Source organism: Aotus nancymaae, unplaced genomic scaffold (assembly GCF_030222135.1).
Source record: "Aotus nancymaae isolate 86718 unplaced genomic scaffold, 86718_ANA_hifiasm-v0.15.2.pri h1tg000040l, whole genome shotgun sequence".
NCBI classification, from domain to species: domain Eukaryota; kingdom Metazoa; phylum Chordata; class Mammalia; order Primates; family Aotidae; genus Aotus; species Aotus nancymaae.
The window spans coordinates 44,089,372-44,108,457 of NW_026988454.1; the positions used below are offsets into that span (position 1 = coordinate 44,089,372).

General features: G+C 34.2%; 1 protein-coding gene across 15 annotated transcripts in view; it reads left to right on the forward strand.

Annotated features, from left to right (window-relative positions):
* Window positions 1–19,086, forward strand: part of TRDN (triadin) — a 369,423-nt gene that overhangs the window by 283,820 nt on the left and 66,517 nt on the right. For 14 of the 15 annotated variants that reach the window (XM_064360733.1, XM_064360737.1, XM_064360734.1 and 11 more), the window contains one exon: window positions 7,499–7,537. In XM_064360733.1, the coding sequence (XP_064216803.1) occupies window positions 7,499–7,537 (39 nt within the window). Of the gene's footprint in view, window positions 1–7,498; window positions 7,538–8,576; window positions 9,796–19,086 lie in introns of those variants that run through there. The other variant, XM_064360744.1, reaches the window with a different exon arrangement.

Below are 19,086 nucleotides of genomic sequence, written 5' to 3' on the forward strand. Positions count from 1 at the left end.
TACTTAATTGATTATTCTCACTTCAAAATCAATACTAGTACCCAGAAAAACAAGCAAGAGTCTAGTAACTTCCCCTCAATAAAGGAAAACCAAGGAATGCCTGCTTATTTACCTTGATAAGTGGCTTTTGCACAACTTCCTGAACTCATTGAATGGTTTAAAGTCAGCAGGCTCATTACCTGAAATATTTCCAACCAGCTTCTGCCATCTTCAAATAACATCACAGGGCTTGGTTCTGACTATTTTTTGCAGGACCTACAAATGTGTGCAGCCACCTCCAATTATATCTTGCCTATTTAAATGCATACTCTTCACATTGGGAAGCTTCAGGGAAGGAAAGAATAATGAGGCACATATAAGTAAGCATAAAAGAAAGAACAGATAAAAGCAGAGTGACACTATCAGAAGTGTGGTACATTGCATTTAGCATATACAAAAGACAAAAGACCATGAAAATGAAATGATGACAGAATAAGGCAGGGACAATGTATGCATTTATTCTGTGCTGCAAGGAGAGAATGCCCTATGGCCGATTTTATGTTTTTAATGTCCACTCAGCAAAGCTTTTCTGTGAGCATCAAACTCCTATGGGAATTTTGCCAAGGAAGAAGTGCAGAATCAGGACTTAGGCATAAAGCATTGAGTCATGAACTAAGCGCCTGCATTACAAACTGGAGCCAGTTTAGAACTATAGCTACAGAAACTTCTCAAGCATAATTGTTTTGTTTTGCTTCCATTGTTGACTTAATGGATCTGAGAGGTATGTGAGGGAGACAGAGACAGACACAGAGAACATGTGTGTGTAGAGTTGTGCTTGTGTGTGTGCCTATGCATTATGGAAAAAGCTCTGATGTCAGTAGTTTGAGGCTCTAGCTTCCTGAAATAACTAGCGATAAACAAATTAGTTCACATAGTCACTCTGAATAGTTTTACCAGACTGAGATAAATTAAATATAAATATCGGAAGATAATGTGCACCAGGGTTTAATGTCTGGTGAATCAGTTCTAATGTGCTTTTCTACACATATAAGGGTTTTAGATAGTGAGACAGGGATTCTGCTTCATATTTTTGGATTAAACACCCTAAAAATGAGGTTAGCATTTTGGTTTTCCTGTCATTTTGAAGCAGCATTTTAATTTTAATTTCGTTATATATCCATAAAAACTTTTCAGTGTTCACATAATGTTCTGTGGATATTATAGGCAGTGAGTCTTCAAAGATGAAAAGACAAATTCCCTGTCCTCAAAGATCTCACAAGACAGTGATAAGAGCTGGGACAGAGGAAGAGCAAAGTGTTTGCCAATGCTCCCTTCAATAAGGCAGACCAAATTTTAATCCAATCAGTGGATATCTATGATTTCAATATTAGTACTTGAATGTTCAGGAAATATTTGTTAAATCATTCAGACGAATTCTAGCCACAAATTCCTGATATAATTATAATATTGCCATTTCAAAAGGTAAAAACATAAAAATTTGGAGAGTTTCAGAGACCACATATTACATCATTTGGTTAATAAAGGAAATTAATTTCAAACTGAGGAATTGTTTGATTAGTTAGCTTTTGCCTGTTTGTTTTTCTTCAACTGCAGTGGCAAAAATGATCTCTGTAACTCCTTGACCAGGATGAGGTTGAACTATCACTTGAAAATACCATCACCTTGTTGCTTTATTATGCATGGAAGGATTCCTCAATTCATGAGCAAAGATGATACTAATTTAGAAAAATAATCAGGAAAAATGGGAGCATGGAGAATGCGAAGTATCAAGACCATATGGACATGGCTAAATAAGAGAAAGGAAAATGTTAAACAGTTAGTAGAATATTGAAGTAAAGAAATGTACAGCCAGATAAGATGAAAAGCTACATAGTAGCAGATGTCAGGTGTTGGTTCCTGTGTGACTTCACCCAAAGTTAGAACAGTTTCTTCTTTTGGCAATCTACGAAATGAAGAAGTTCAAAATCAAACTCAAAGGCAGTCAAATCTTATCTTTTTCACAGTTATATTTATCTGGACCACAAAGCAATGTGTCTGCAGCAGAAGAAATCAAATACCACCTAGTATAGCAGACCGAATCTTTGCAAAATAAGCATTTCTCTTAAGACTTATTTAGCGAGGCTTATCCAATATCTGAAATATTGAAGTCAAGCTATTTAGAGTGACAATATTTCTATATTCCATGCAATAATTTCTCATACAGAAAACAGAATGTGGAAAAGTGTGAGTGTGTGTGTGTTTGTGTGTGTGCGTGCACACACACTGCATCCCATTTGCTCTTAGATAATATAGTTAGGACCACAATAAAGTTGTGAAAGTGTGTGTCTGTGTGTGTGTAGTAGTAATAGCAAGTAGCAGTAGTAGTAGCAGGCTTTCATCCAAGTCCAACTATTCAAGAAAGTCTGAATTTAAAATCCAAATGATGGACAAGCCATGGGTTTGGAATAAATTTATGAATGTTGCTTATAATAAATAAAATGTTTTTATTTTAAAATACACATTGTATTTAAAATTGTGTTAGAAAAGTGTGAGAAAAGTAGTTTAAAATATCAGTGAAATGACTGCCATCCACCATTTGCTTTGTGCCTGGCACCATTCTAAGTGCTTCGTGTATAATTTTCACAGCAATCCTGTTTTCATTAATGTGAAAATTGAAGCACTGAGAGTTACTTGCCCAGGTCACACAGTTGCCTGATGTGGATCCAGAACTGCTGTCTGGCAGCCTGATTTTAGATCTACGTCTATTTCCACCATGTTTTCCAGACCCCCTCATACCAAAACTCACCTATGGTTGACCAGTGATAACACTGCTAATGTTCCTTTATATAAAATTTTACAGGAGTAGGTTTTATGACCTGCTTTTAAATATAACATCTTCCCATGTCATTAAATATTGAATACTACTCCATGAGTATGTGAGATAGTTACTCATTTTCTATTAATGCTCAGACTGCTTAGTTTTACCAGCTCAATGTAGAAAACTACATAATTTGATTCATGATTTAAAGACTGGCTTGAAAAAATAGAAACCTCTGTGACTATATTGTATATGTTAATTATAATATTAATGAGTATTAGTAACTTGTGTAGATAATACAACATAGATAATATAGATAGACTACTTATATGGTGTAGAATGTGGTGTGCTATATAGTTTTTATGTTTTAAATGTTTAACAGCTTTTAATTCTATCTGTAGCAACTATAGTTACAGAAGTGCGTTTAAGTGCTTAAAACTTTGAAATTGGGGGAAAAAAACAGAATTCAAATCCCAGTTTTGCCATTTACCTGGGAGTATGTAAACGTATTATTAAGTCTCAGTATTGCTATCTGTAAATTAAGTCTAATAATAACATTTACCACATAGGCGTGGTGTGTAAGGATTATGTAATTTGTCCTTTTTTTAAACAAATATTTGTTGATCTCTCTTCTGCGCAAAGAACAGTCTAAGCACTCTCATGTATTAGGAAAAATAAAATTCATCCCAGGACTCATGAAGTTTATATGCTATTAGGGTTAGAGAGCTAATAAACAAATGAATATTTAATATTATATAAATAAAAATATATATAACATATGTAATATAAATTATATTAAGTATATTATATATGTTATCTATGTATAATATATAGATATATATTATATTATATATAGATATATTATATCTATCTATATATCTATAATATATAGATATATATTATATAATATATATAGATAACATATATAATATACTTAACTTAGAGACTACCATATGGCAGATGCAAAGTGTCATTGGTTGCAAAATAATAATAATTATTATTTTATTGCACATGTAAGATATCTATGTGCTAAAGAAGCAACTGTGGTACAAAATAAAGTGAGAAAAAATTAATAATATTTAGATTTTTCTCTGCAAAGTACTTAAAATAGAGGCAGTCTGAAAAGAATGCCGATTCTTGGGATTTATATATTGAATAAATTTCTTTCTTTTCCTTTTATGAAGACAAAGCAGAGACTCCTAAACGGGGTTTGTCCTTCTGACTTAAGCACTTGCATGTTGAAGTTTTGGTCTGCTTGTTCTACTTGGAAACACTGTTGATGACATTGAAAAATCATTAATGAAGCTCCCTTCCCCAGGCCCATCAGCTGTTTACATTTCACAAATGAAGTCAACAGCCTGAAAAAGTCAGTGCTGCACAGGAAATGGCAGGCTGTCTGCCTCAACAACAGCACGGGGACTTCTTGGTCCCATGTTTTTGCAGTGCCTGTATGTGTAGCCCAAAATGAAGGGCTCCAGTGGTAAATGTTCATAGAAATTAGATATTTTATTATACAAGGATAGGTATAGGTAGAAAAAATTAAACAGTGAAAACTGAATGAAAAATAAATACTCACCTTCCATCTCTCTGATCTCCCAGTCCCAATGGCCCCTATTAACTACTGTCTTTTGTTTCCTGAAGCATTTCATTATAACTTTTTATTAAACTTTATATATAGAGTAAGTTTATATATATATACACACATATGTAAAGATATATATAGTTGTTTTTATGTGACTCGAAACAAATCCTAGTTAGAAACTGCAGACACATATGGCTCAAAAAAGAAACACTTTACTGTCAGTAGAAAGGCCATCTACAAAATGAGGGCATTGAGTTCTTAAAAACCAAGTAGCCTAATAAAAGAGCTGCTCAACTTAGAAAATCCATTGCCAATTTCTCACATACCAATTCCTGCCTTGAATATTCAAGGGTAAAATCTCAATTCTGTTTAAAAAAGAAAAGAAAATTACTTTGAAAGATCATGCAATTTGAGTTTATGAGCATAATTTAAAAATAGCTAAGCTCTTTACATACATCACTGCTAACTCTCACATCAATTTTACAGCATTATTTTCTCCATTTAAGCAATGACAGAATAAAGACTTGAGGTTTTAAATAATGCCCAAGTTCACAAAACTTAGGAAATGGGCTTGCTTTTAAAGTCAGATTATAAAACCTAAAAACCTACTCTTCATACACCAAAAGAACTTGTCCTGAGGTCATCTTTAGCATTACTGTTCACATAACACTAAAAAGCCAGTAGTTCTAGTAAGAGGGTTCACAGCCACACATTAGATAGTACACGTTCATAAGGGTGCTTATAAAGTTCTGTGTCCAGGCTAGAAGTTGGTTCTGGTTGTATTGTACCCATGGCTGATAAAAATATTCTCCACAAGTTTTATTTTTTTCCAAACAATCGTTTGACAAATATTAAGGCTGAGAAGATTTCATTACAAGATTACAGGAACAATGTGATTGACAGGGTGAGAACTGTGTGTTGGGTGGGAAGCAAGGCTGTTTAAAATAGATACCTATTCTTGATGAGCAAAATGCTAATGAACTGTGTCCTAGAAAGAAAAGATTTCAATTTCTGGGAATTTGTTTCTAAGAAATCCAAATATTCAAATCAGCCACACTTCAAAAACAAAACCAAGAAGGAGACCAAGATCATAATATCTAGACCTTGGGATATGACCCCGGGTGAAGGGGAATAGGCTGAGAAAATGGAATCTTGGTTCTGCCACCTGGCAGCTAGATGAGCTTCTGCAAACTAATTTCTGTAAGCTTCAGTCACTTCATCTACCAAATGGGGATTAAAACAGCATGTACTTAGTAGAATAATAGAATAACGCAAGTTAGCAATTGACCAGCACTTGAGCCATAAAAAGTACTCCAGAAAAAATAATTCTCATTACTAGAATTGTGCTAATTTGCTTGAAAGTTTAAACATACTGTTGATCTAGCATAAACTCAATAAAGACAAAACTATTAGAGATAAAATGTTGTTTCCTTTCTAATGAAGTCAAAACCTCATCAGAACTCACCACCAAAAAAGAATTGTGTTATTGTAGACTAAGTAATTACATAAGAATGAATTTTAGACTAAACTGGTTGGGACAAAACATAGCATCAGGAAACCCAATAATTGAAGGTATCATTCAATTATTAATTGAAGGTATCATTCAATTATTGGAGGCCATATTTGCTATCATTGGACAAATAAATATATCACATATATTTTTAAAAAGATTCTAAAACAAAATATAAATGCAACAGCCATGTGACAATGAATTTTTATCTCTAGTTCTAGAGGCATAAGATGAATCAATTTCTTTTAGGACTACAGATACACAAGAGGGAGCCTTTGGTCTTTCTATATACTCCATTTATTTCACTCATCCATTCCTTCAACAACATTTATTGATCATATGCCCCATATCAAATATTTCATCCAGTGCTGATATTTAAGTTACAAACAAAGCACAGTTCTTGCCTTAACGGAGCTTAAAATCTAAAGAGTGGTTGCAGACAATAACAAAATTTCCTAAAATACCATGACTCATAGAAAATGTTAAAATAGGGTACATCTACCAAGTTAAGCGAATGGGTCAAAAAGGGAGAAAATATGTGCCAAAGAGTGTCAGAGTGCGTTAATAGCACTGATACTACTTTTTACAGGAAGTAGGATGTAAACGGCTATGACATTCTTTATTATACAAAATTTTGCAGGTAAATTAGTTTTTTACATTATAACTACAGAAAATGAGACACTACTAGGCTTAAACCCAAATAAAGCTAGCAGCATTATCCCTTATACATAGTTTATGTTCAGTAGATATTCCAACTATGAGCTCAGTTTTTCTTCTGCTGTTTAAAGGAGGGAAAACTGTAATGTACCAGAACTCTTCCATTAATCACAGGAAGATTATATGCCAAGAATAGAGAACTATAAAGCCTAGGCAAACTTGGTTAAATAAAAGGATAGACTGGCCACATAAAAATATAGTCAACTATCTTATTTGTTAGGGTGGTGCTGTAAATATTACTTGAATAGTTTAAAAAAGCTATGAATTTATTCTATACTGGTATTTTTAGAATGCAGAATTTCTGGACAAAATACATTGTCCCAAAACAATAAGAGAACAAGGTACTTTATTTCACTGATTGTTTATATATTAAATTTAAAGAAAATTAATTTAGTTTATAAAATTAATAATGATAGAAATACAAAACAATAATTATATCATTTTGAAATTATTAAATTAACCACCAGGTGGAGCCCCATGAATTAAATGTCTGGTAGTCAAAAACAGAAAATTGCTTAAATTGGTCAGATTAGGAAAATTTTTGACATTTTTCTTCTGAGCAATTTTTATTAATTTTTAAAATTTATAATATTTAGAGAACTCATAAATTATAAAACCTGGTTTTTATTAAAGACAAGAAGCCAAATTACTTGATGAGCATGAAACTTTTTGCAAACTGGATTTTGAAATTAAAGTATTTTTGCTTACATTACTTTATAATTTACCAAAGATACATATTCCATTAATAGTTTGATAGCAGTATGTAACTATAATTAAAATTGAGAACAGACAAGTAAAATCAGTCAACCTATTAATCCATGTTGTACTATTTTTCAAATCTTAATTTTTTTCCATTTTGTTTGTATTTGTTTATGTGTATGTTTTACCACAGAACCTGAAACTAAAAAAGATGAAAAGATGTCCAAAGCAGGTAAGGATGTTTTGTAAGAGTTACATACTAGGAGATGTTCTGTTAAGTTGGAACAAAGCTAGTTTTACAGTTTTAAAATCACAGCTGGATAAAACCTTTAGACATCCAAAACATTTAAAAAATACTGATGCTACCTGCCATATATTTTATAATTAATAAGCAATAAAATTAAATGTATGCTAAAGTCATCAAAAATTCCTTGCTTTCTGATAGCAGATTTTGGGTAAGTTTATCAAAGCACTAGAACCATTAGCACATACTACTCTTTGTTTATTTACTGGGCAATTGAACACTGTTTATGAAATGCTCAGAGGGTAACTTAAATGTCAGAAGCTCCGGACAGAGTGTCACAAATGCCTAAAACTTATTGTTATCATGGATTGAGTTTTACAAACTTACATTTATCTACTTTCAACCATTTTTGATCTCCAGAAAAGGAGTTCCACGTGGTTCAACCTAACAGATTCCACACTTTTCTTTCCCACTATTAAATATGCAAATATTTTATGGAGAAGTAATCTAATGCCCTAATGGTCACTAATTTGAAAATTGAAATACTTTTAAAATAGACTTCCTGAAAACAGGTTTTGCAAGGGAAGAAGTCAAGAGATTAGCTGGGCACTCAAGGCAAGTGATGAAAGTTGAGTGGATAAATATTATAAAATAGGGGAAAATGTAGAAAAGAAAGACAATAAATCTTAAGGAAAATTTCAATTACAGTCTTTCTATGGCTAATCCTAATTCACGTATTTTATATCTATATAAGGAAATTTATGTTTTTATGTCTATTTATGTAATAGAAAGTTATATATATATAAATATATTTCTCCGTATAGCAGAAGTGATACTACATAAAAGCAGACATTCATGTTGTTAGTCTAAAAATATTTGCATATACTCATTTGTACAAATACTAATCTATATTTAAGCAATTATTTTCATTCACCTTTTTATGTATATTTTAAATATTAAATAAAGTGACTTCTCTTAAGAATACTACTATCAGATCAGAATAAATTGTTTATTTTCTTATTTTTAGGTGAATGAGCCTGCCCATTTAAAGTAATTTTATATGATTTTAAAACATGCATTCCTTGGAAGATCAATGAAAGGTTGAACAATTTTAAACTGCAGAAAAAAAGCATAATAAAGAGAAAATGATATATTGAGTGTTTACATCAAAAGTTACAACTGAACTTTAGATATACCTGCAGAAAGGAAAAACTATATACAAAAAATTGCCTTATTATTGTTAGCACATTTACTGGAGTAGTGAAAGCTCACTAATCAGATAAAAGGTGCATTAGTTGTCGTTTTCTACTTGCATTACATTGTATTTTATGCTTTATTTTACTGATGAAATAGAAAAAGTAAGATACGCACTAATAATTTTCTATTATTAGTTTACATTAAGTATTTGTGTCTATGTTATTATGATTATTACTTAAATTTTATTTTAAGTTCAGGGGTACATGTGCAGGATGTGCAGGTCTGTTATATAGGCAAAGGTGTGTCATGGTGTGACAGGGTCTTTTTCTTGGGTGCTGGTGAGGCACAGCTCCCCTAAGAGAATGCTGTGGGTTCTTGGCCTCCCATTTCTTAAGGAATAAGCGATGGGACAGCTGCAGGTGCATTGTATGCTTGTAAAAGTAAATATTGGACCCAAGAAGTGTTGCAGAAAGGTGATTTTATTTAGGTAGAGAAAAGAGAATGAAAGGAGAAGAAGAGAAAGATTTCCACGAAGAGTGTGGAAGAGGATATCAGAGGGGAAATCAAGAGGGGAAAGGGAGTTCCCACCATGTGGGAGGGGATTCCAGAAAACTGGAAATTCGGAGTGGGTGAAAGAGCAGGGAAATTTATCCTGGAAGAAATTCCCACCTTCCCAAGTTCCTCTGGCCAATGAAAGGAGTTCCTTAGAACTTCCACTGGAGTGATTGGCTTTTAGTTTCTTCCTGCCCCTGCGAAATTCAAGCGTAAACCATTAAATCTCCCAGATGGAGAGAGATGGGAGGGGGGCATAGCACTGGGAAATTCTTGTCTTTAAAACTACGACCCCTCATCGACCCTGAAAGAGAACATAGTCCCTCAATGGGGGTTTGTTGTACCAATTATTTCATCACCCAGGTGTTAAGCCTAGTATCCATTAGTTACTTTTTCTGATTCTTTCCCTCCTCCTACCCTCCACCCTCCAATTGGCCCCAGTGTGTGCTGTTCCCCTTTATGTGTTCCTAAGTTCCCATCAGCTAGCTCCTGCTTATAAGTGAGAACATGTGGAATTTGGTTTCTTGTTCTTGCACTAGTTTCCTAAGGATAATGGTCTCCAGCTTCATTCATGTCGCTGCAAAGGATATAATCTTGTTCTTTTTCATGGCTGCATAGTATTCCATGGTGTATATGTACCACATTTTATTTATCCATTCTATCGTTGATGGCATTTGTGTTGATTCTGTGTTTTTGCTATTGTTGATAGTGATGCAATGAACATATGTGTGCATGTGTCTTTATAATAAAAGGATTTATATTCCTTTGGGTAGACACCCAGTAATGGGATTGCTGTGTTAAATGGTACACCACATTGGTCATTGATAAATTGCCACACTGTTTTCCACAATGGTTGAACTAATTTACACTTTCACCAACAGTGTATACGTGTTCCTTTTTCTCTACAACCTCGCCAGCATCTGTTATTTTTTTCCTTTAATGGTAGCTGTTCTGGCCGATGTGAGATGATATTTCACTGTGGTTTTGATTTGCATTTCTCTAATAATCAGTAACATTAAGCCTTTTTCATACACTTGTTGGCTGCATGTATGTCTGCTTTTGAAAAGTGTCTGTTCATTTCCTTTGCCCACTTTTTAATGAGGTTTTTTTTCTTGTAAATTTGTTTAAGTTTCTTACAGATTAGACCTGTGTCAGACACATAGTTTGCAAAAATTTTCTTACATTCTGTAGGTTGTCTGTTTACTCTGTTAGTAGTTTCTTTTGCCGTGCAGAAGCTCTTTGGTTTAATTAGATCTCATTTGTCAATTTTTGCTTTTGTTGCAATTGCTTTTGGTGTCTTCCTCATAAAATCTTTGCCAGTGTCTGTGTCCTGAACTGCATTGTCTCGGTCTTCTTCCAGGCTTTATATACTTTTAAGTTTTACATTTAAGTATTTAATCTATCTCGAGTTAATTTTTGTATATGGTAGGGGTCCAGTTTCAATTTTCTGCATACAGCTAAGCAGTTATCCTGGCACCATTTATTAAATAAAGAATCCTGTCAGTTTTGTCGAAGATCAGATAGTTGTAAGTGTGTGGTCTTATTTCTGGGTTCTCTATTCTGTTCTTTTGGTCTATGTGTCTATTTTTGTACCATGCTGTTTTGGTTACTGTAGCCCTAGAGTATAGTTTGAAGTCAGGTAACATGCCTCCAGCTTTGTTCTTTTTGCTTAGGATTTCCTTGGCTATTTAGACTCTTTTTTGGTTCCATATGAATTTTAAAATAGTTTTTTCTAGTTCTGTGAAGAATGTCAATGGTAGTTTAATGGGAATAAAAATACCTGGGATGGGGATCCTGGGGGAAAGGCAGGCTGCTATATTTGCTGTTTGGGTGACTCAGCTATGCCAGCCTGTAGGCTTTGGAGAGCCCAAGCCAACCTGGGCAGAAGTGGTACTCCAGCATGGCACAGCTGCTCTACAAAAGTGTAGCTACACTGCTTCATTAAGCAGGTCCCTGGTCCTGTTCCTCCTGATTGGGTGAGACTTCCCAATCAGGGCTTAAAGCCACCTCCTACAGGTGTGTTGGGGCCAACGCCAGGTCCATAACCCTCTGGGACACAGCTTGCAGAGGAAGGGACAGGCTGCCATCTTTGCTGTTTTGCAGCCTTCACTGGTGATACCTTCAGGTACTGGGAAATTTGACGTGACTAGGGATTGAAGCAGACACCCAGCAAACCACAGAAGCCCTACGGAAAGGAGGCCAGACTGTTTAAAGAAAAACACAAACAAACAAAAATCTCCATTCAAATGGTAGCAACCTCAAAGATTGAAGGTGAATAAGCCCACAAAGATGAGAAAGAATCATCCTTCTCATCTAGAGAATGCTAAAAACTCCATTCTCATCAAGAACACTAAAAACTCAAAAAACTAGAGTACCATCGTCCCTTAAAATGACCACATCACCTCTCCAGCAAGGAGCAGGTTCTCACAAAACTTTTTCTCATCACAATAGTAGCAAGAAAGGCTACAAAATCACTATAGTAGTACAGTATGTACTACAGTTAATTTTATACAGTTATCATTTAATACTCCATCTTTATATTTGCTTAACTTTCTCTTGACTTTACCTTGTATGATCTGAAAGTGTTTATAGTAGTTTAGATAAATATTATGTTTTTATAATTGATTTGCATATTTGTGTATTTTATGGTAACATGATAAAACAGACTAGTACCAATATATATTTTATGCAGTTATGACATACCTCTTTATTCTTTTGATATTTTTACACAATGCAGTTCATGTGTGTTTTTTCAAATTGTTGCAAACCTCTCCCAAAATTTCCGATGTATTTATTGAAATAAAAATCTATTTATAAGTGAACCTGCACAGTTCAAATCTGTGTTATTCAAGAGTCAACTGTATAAGAGCAGCTGAGACAAGGAGATTACTATAAAGTATGATGGAAATAGTGTGGCCTTATACTAAAGATCCATGTATTTGACTCCTTTTGCCCCTTGTTTAGGAGTGTAACTTTATTTAAATTACTTAATGTTTCCAAACATTAATTTGCTTATCTATTGAGTGAAGTTCATCATACACACCTCACAGGTTTGATGCAGGAAACAGAAGTGATGCTTTCGACTTGGTTCAGTTTCAGTATGATAGCTATATTTAGGAGCTAGCCCAGAGACAGGAGTAAGCACAGCACTGGTGAGGAGAGGACTAAGGAAATTCCAGGGGTCATATGGCTAGCAAAGGATGGCAAAGTTGCAGTAGCAGGATACAGCCATATGAAGATAGCTCTTTAAATCCAGGAGTGGGGGCTTAGAAGACTAAAGTGACATTTTAATTCTTGAGGCCATAATTGAGAAGAAGGTAGAATTGTTCGTCTTATAATGACATACAGAGTGAAATTCTAAGAAAAAAATCAGGAGTTTGAACCAGAATCCTTTTATAGCAATCTAGGTATTATAAAATAAAAGTAGGAGCAGCATAAAGGTGGCATAAAGAGAAAGCAATGACCTTGCGATATTTACATTAAATTAATTAACGTTGATTACTTTCAAAATTATTTAGAGCCATGGCTAATATTTAGTAAATTATTTTTTAAGTTTAAAAAAAATCACTCAACTTTGAAACCTATTGAAAACTACTAATGACATTTTGTTACATATTCCTTCAAGCCTGTGAGTACATATGCTTTAAAATGATGATCTTTCTCTCTGTACTGTGTTATAATGACTTTTATAATCATCAAACTGTTTCACAGGAAAATAATAGATGTTGATGACATTAGTTCTGTATAACTACAAGGTCGGAAGCATGAGAGGATGGAGAAAGTGATTAACTAGAAGTTGCAAAGGGAATTCAACTGGGGTGGATGCATATGGAGTGTCTGCATAGAGATATTCTATAGACACTTGTAGGTTGGGAACATTTTGTATTCATGAGGTGAGAGGTTTAGAGTAGAAAACAAAGGAAAGAAAGGGTTCTTCTAAGCTGAGAAAAAGGAATACTTATACATTGTTGATGGGAATGTAAATTAACTCAGCCATGGTGGAAAGTAGTTTAGAGATTTCTCAAAGAACTTGAAACAGAACTACCATTCAACCCAGCAATTGCCTTACTGGGTATTTATCCAAAAGAAAACAAATCATTTTACCAAAAAAACACATGCACTCATATGTTCATTACAGTACTCTTCACAATAGCAAAGACATAGAATCAATCTAGGTGCCCGTCCATGTTGGATTGGATAAAGAAAATGTAGTATGTCTAAATGATGAAATACTATGCAGCCATAAAATGAATAAAATCACGCCTTTGAAGCAACACTGATGCAGCTAAGTGAATCAGTGCAGGAACAGAAAAGCAAATATGCAAGTTCTCAGTTATAAGTTGGAGCAAAACATAGATACTCATGGACTTAAAGATGGCAGAAATAGTTGGGACTACTAGAGAGGGGAGAGAGAGAGAGGGAATAAAGGATTGAAAAACTGACTATTGGGTGCTATGCTCACTATCTCGGTGATGGGATCATTGGTTCCCCAAACTTCAGTATCACACGATACACCCAGGTAACAACCCTGCACACGTACCCTTTAAACCTAAAATAAAAGCTGAAATTGTTTTTTAAGTTGAGCATAAGAAAAAAGGAAAGAACTGAGAACAACTTAAAAAATCAAAAGAACTAGTGAAGAGAAGAAAAGTATTACCAGAAACATCAGACAATGCAATGTGCCAGCCTCTCACAGTAGAGACACTTTCAGGAAAATGTGTGAATGTCCGGAGTCAGCATCAATGTCTCAGAAAGGTCATGAGGGTATGATGAGTGAGACAAAGCCATTACATATGACAAAAAACTCTGCCATCCTGTGAACTTTTGAAGAGCATTTTCAGTAGAGTGGTGGAAACAGAAATTAGTTTATAGGAATTAAGAAGATAACGTATCAATCGTAAGTGAAGAAAATGCATAAGCTATTTTTGTGAAGATGTTGTTAAAGGGAGGCCAAAAATGATATTCTTGTATATAGAATCAAATAAATGTTTTTGCTGTCTTTATATTTATGATAGGATGAAGTAGTCCTTGAACAGGATGAGAAAGAAACCAACACAGAGAGATATTAATTAAGAAAGAACTGTCCCAGATATAAGAAGTGTTGGAATACATACTCTAGGTGGAGGACATTTTTTTAATTAAGAGGAAGAAAAAGTTTCCACACAATTTTGTGGGAATAATGAAAAGATAAGTTAAATTAAAGCTCAGTATTTTTGAAGAATTACTGCTTGGTAATCTTTTCTTCTAAATCCTCTCCTGTGAAGGTGACCGATAACATATTTGTTGCCAAATTCAGGGGATGGTTTTCTTGCTTATTATGACCCCTTGGCAATGTTAGACAATGTTTACCACCTCTTATTTCTCAGAAAAAGAAAAAAATTGTTTCTTTGGCAAAGCTAAATCATTTAACTCACAACTGTTAAATATAAAACAACAAAAGATGACTATGCTTTTAAGTACTGGAGCAACAGTATAACATTTATTTTTAGCATAGCATATTATTAGACACTAAATTTCTTTTTTTTACTCCTTTATAAAAATGATGGCAAAAATGACATGCATTTGAAGTAAAAATAAAAACATAAAGATAAATTTATAAATGTCATATTTTGTTTGAGAAGAAAGAATTGCAATTCATGGCATACATGCAGACTGGGTATTTGATATGTCCAAAGAACACAAGATTAAAGGATTTATTCAAAAAGGAGAAATTTAATGTATTGCTCTTTGAGAAAGTTTATTGGCACTAGTGAAGGTTTGGGGAGCTGGCAAGCTTCAATTAGTGAGTTACAGAGGTGAACAAAATTAGTTCTAGAGTTGCAGCAGGTTATCTCAGAAGCTATAGATCAAACTGGTCTCGGGTTACAACAAGCAATTCCAGAAGTCGAGGAGAATTACATTCTTGGAGCCCTGTTTTGTGCCGTGTTTTCTCTCCCTGGGTTTTCTAGACTTTGTTTTACTTCAGTATGGCGAGAATGACCCAATTCAGACTGTCAGGTTTCACATTTCCCCTCTTTTGATCAATATCCTTATCTGAAAGCATCACTAGTCAGTCATTTTGCAGTTAGGCTTAATTGTCCGTTGGTGCCAGGATGAACCTGTCCCACTTGTCTCTGCCCCATGTCTGGGGAAATGTTTGGGGTAGTCAGAGACTCAGGCCACATTTAAGTAACCAATAGGCCAAAAGGAAAAATGTTCTCAGGGAAGATTTGGCTGGAGTCCAGCATCAAATTCCATTTTATCTGTCCATAGGCAGGCATCAGCGATCATCTAGAGGTACTGAACTAATATCCTGTTGGAAGAGTTGGATTTACAAAGATTAGACAGGCAATAGGAGCAAAGCTTGAAAATTGTCATACAAAAAACAGTCAGTAAAAATTTAATAAATCCAATTTGAATAATAGTTTGAAGCCTTAAACCTAATTCTGAGGGTAACCAACAAAAAACATATCTAAAATTCTAGACATACTCTGGTGAGACTTGCAACCACAGATTAGAGTAGTTTATGACTGGGTTGAATTAAAATAGAGAATATCAACTTTACAAAGAGGACTATCAGTACAATTTGAACAAAAGGTTGTTGCAGGGATATTTTCAGAGCTGGTCATAATATGGATTAAAAGGATTTCTTAGGTCAAGATACGTTGTTACCAACAGAAGCTACTGACTGAAATTTTAATTATGCCATTATCTAGTCAAACGAAAAAGGCAGTCTTGAGGGGTGTAAGAGTCTCACAATAAATAATATGGAATCTTGTTCCAACATCTCAAGGAGAAAGTTGTTTCCTGTGGAAAACAGCAACTTTTTGTCCCAGTTTGTAGCTTGAATGTCTTTGGTTATGGTGTCAGGTGGTTTTGAGAACTTTCTGTATTTCATATACCAGACCTCAGAATTGTTCTTTAAAAACTTGTCTAGCATTACCTTCTAGGGCTTTAAGAACAAAGCAGTTCTCATTTTACCACTTTTATGGAAGAAAGTTAAATTGGAGGACCCTAGAACAATTTAAGACCTAGTCTAGCTTACAGATATCTAACAAAAACTCAAAAATGATATATAGAGTTACAATCTAATAACAGGTGTATTATTGCTTTTCTTTGTCAACATATTTTTCATTGATCATATAGAACCCCCAGATTTAAAAAACTCTTGAAGCTAGGAAGCCAAAGCAAGGCAGATTTTAGAGTTTATTAATTGTCTTAAGGTTCCTGGGCCTACCAAGAAGTGACAGTTTTTATTTCCTTATTGTAAGAATCAGAACTCTTGGAGTCAGAAATTTTATGCATATTTTAAAATGTGACATTTTAATCAAAGCCTTGGCACCTTGGTAATATAAGCAATGTTTTCAACTGTGTTTTGTTATAAAGAGAGAGCAGATTTTATTTACTTTTGTAAATAACTGTATTGCCATAAAAATATTTGCAAATAGTTTTCAAAGTTTTGGAGAAATTAAATAAGAAGAAAAATGATTTTATCTTTGTTTATATAACTATATTTTACCAAACTGATTAAGAGAGACTTTTTTTGAAATCTGGAAAACAAAGCCTTTAACTAAAGACCCCATAATATTTTAAATAAAAGTCACAAAAACATTATCTTTGTCAATTATTTAATCTTATATAATCAGCTTATTTTCAGCCTGATCTCCATTAGCAGTTTCATGGATCCATCAGTTTCTTTATGGACAATCTTATTTGGTCATTGCTTTTAAAATTATCAGAAATCTGTGTTTAATGCTGTGCACCTTTAACATACAGTTTTTTTGCCAGAGTCAGCAGCTGCCCCCATAAGCCAGCAATGCTCTCATTTATTTAGTACAGATTTAATGATAAGGCCTAGAGCAAACACAATTTGTGTGTAATAAACACTGTCAACCCCCCAGTAGAGAGCAGTCGTGCACTTGAATGATCAAAGGTGGGTTTTTGAACAACATGAATAAACAAGCTATTTAGATAAACTCCTTTACATTTCCTTGTTATCTGCTCTTTGCTATTAGCTCAAGGTAAGAGGATTAGGCTGCCTTTAGCTATAACCCTTTCCCAAAGTTTTGCAAAACCTTCCATCCTTCCATGAAAATTTGAGTCTTTCCCATAATTTTTCCCACCACCCTGACCAATCTCCTACAAATATGTTTATAAAAAAAGACTTGCATAGGTAATCTGCAATAATTATCTTACTTTTATATTAAGGAAATTAATATTCATATACAAAATTTTAAGTTCTGTAACTGCATTTCTAACTGCCTAATCAGCTTATTTATATGGTTATTCTGTCTGCATCACACTTTCCTTAAAACTGAACTCAACGTCTCCTCCAATGCCTTTTTCTTTTGTTCTCTAGCTCATGGAAGTCATGACTTGCCATTCAGTTACATTGACTTAAAGTTCTGAGTCATTTACACCTCTTCTTTCTGTTTCAGAACCCAGCATTCAATTAGGCTCCAAGTTATGTGTCTCCCAAATTTATTCTCTCCAGTTTTTTTCTTCTGATTAAAATCATTTTTTCTGATCATTATTATCTCTTTCCTGAATAAATATGCAAACATTAACTTATTATCATGTTTCCATTTTCTCTTCAAAGATCCACCACAAGCCTATGATAATTGTCTTTACAAAATGGATATCCGTAGGGAACAGTGCTAGATTTCTGTCATTCATTGTCATTATATTATACTGCCCTCAACATATTTATTTCCATAGTTTCTGTTTGTCTAATTCACCACAACTATCACTGGCAGCCCACTTAGACATTTAAAAACCATTACCAGTTCTGTGAATTTCTGTCTTCTCAATGTCTTTTGAATCTTTCCCTTTCACTCAACTACACAATAAAAACATTTTATTTATTCATCTTACCTCCAATATCAGCAAACTTTCCCACCTGCCTGTGATTCTCTAGCCATATACCGGGAGTCCTTTATCTTTGTCTGTTTGCACATGTTTTCTTCTAGTGCATTGTGTGGTATTCATGTTGTTTGTTGTATAGATTTCTTCTAACCTCATGTCTTAGCTTTTGTATTATCTCTTCTGTGAGTTATGCCTTTAATATCTAAGACAGAAAACATCTCTCAAAAGCCACTATAGCCATAGCAGGTCCAACAGCATTATTTTTATGGAAAGGAAACCATTGGTTAATAAGTTTTTAAAAATCTATTTTTGCCGGGTGCGGTGGCTCTCGCCTGTAATCCCAGCACTTTGGGAGGCCGAGGCAGGTGGATCACCAGGTCAAGAGATCGATACCATCCCGGTCAACATGGTGAAACCCTGTCTCTACTAAAAATACAAAAAATTAGCTGGGCACGGTGGTGCATGCCTGTAATCCCAGCTACTCAGGAGGCTGAGGCAGGAGAATTGCCTGAACCCAGGAGGCGGAGGTTGCGGTGAGCTGAGATCGTGCCATTGCACTCCAGCCTGGGTAACAAGAGTGAAACTCCATCAAAAAAAAAAAAAAAATCTACTTTTGACATGTTACTTGGTTTTTATGATATATATCATGTGAAGAGGCAGTTTTCTGTATGTAAAAGACAAATGAAGTCAGAATGGAATAGAGAGAGAAGCTCTAAGACAATTGATATGGAGTGGTTTACACCATAATTAAACTTCTAAGTCTCAGCTTCTTTAAAATGGAGTTACTGACAGTACATTCCATGCCAATCTATCAAGTTTATTGTGAGAATTTAGTGATGTGATGCTTATCTAAATGTGACATAATGAAAATGCCTGAAAGAACTATGAACATATATAAATAAAATGTATCAAAAAAGTAAGTGAAAAATATAAAAGGTTATAAT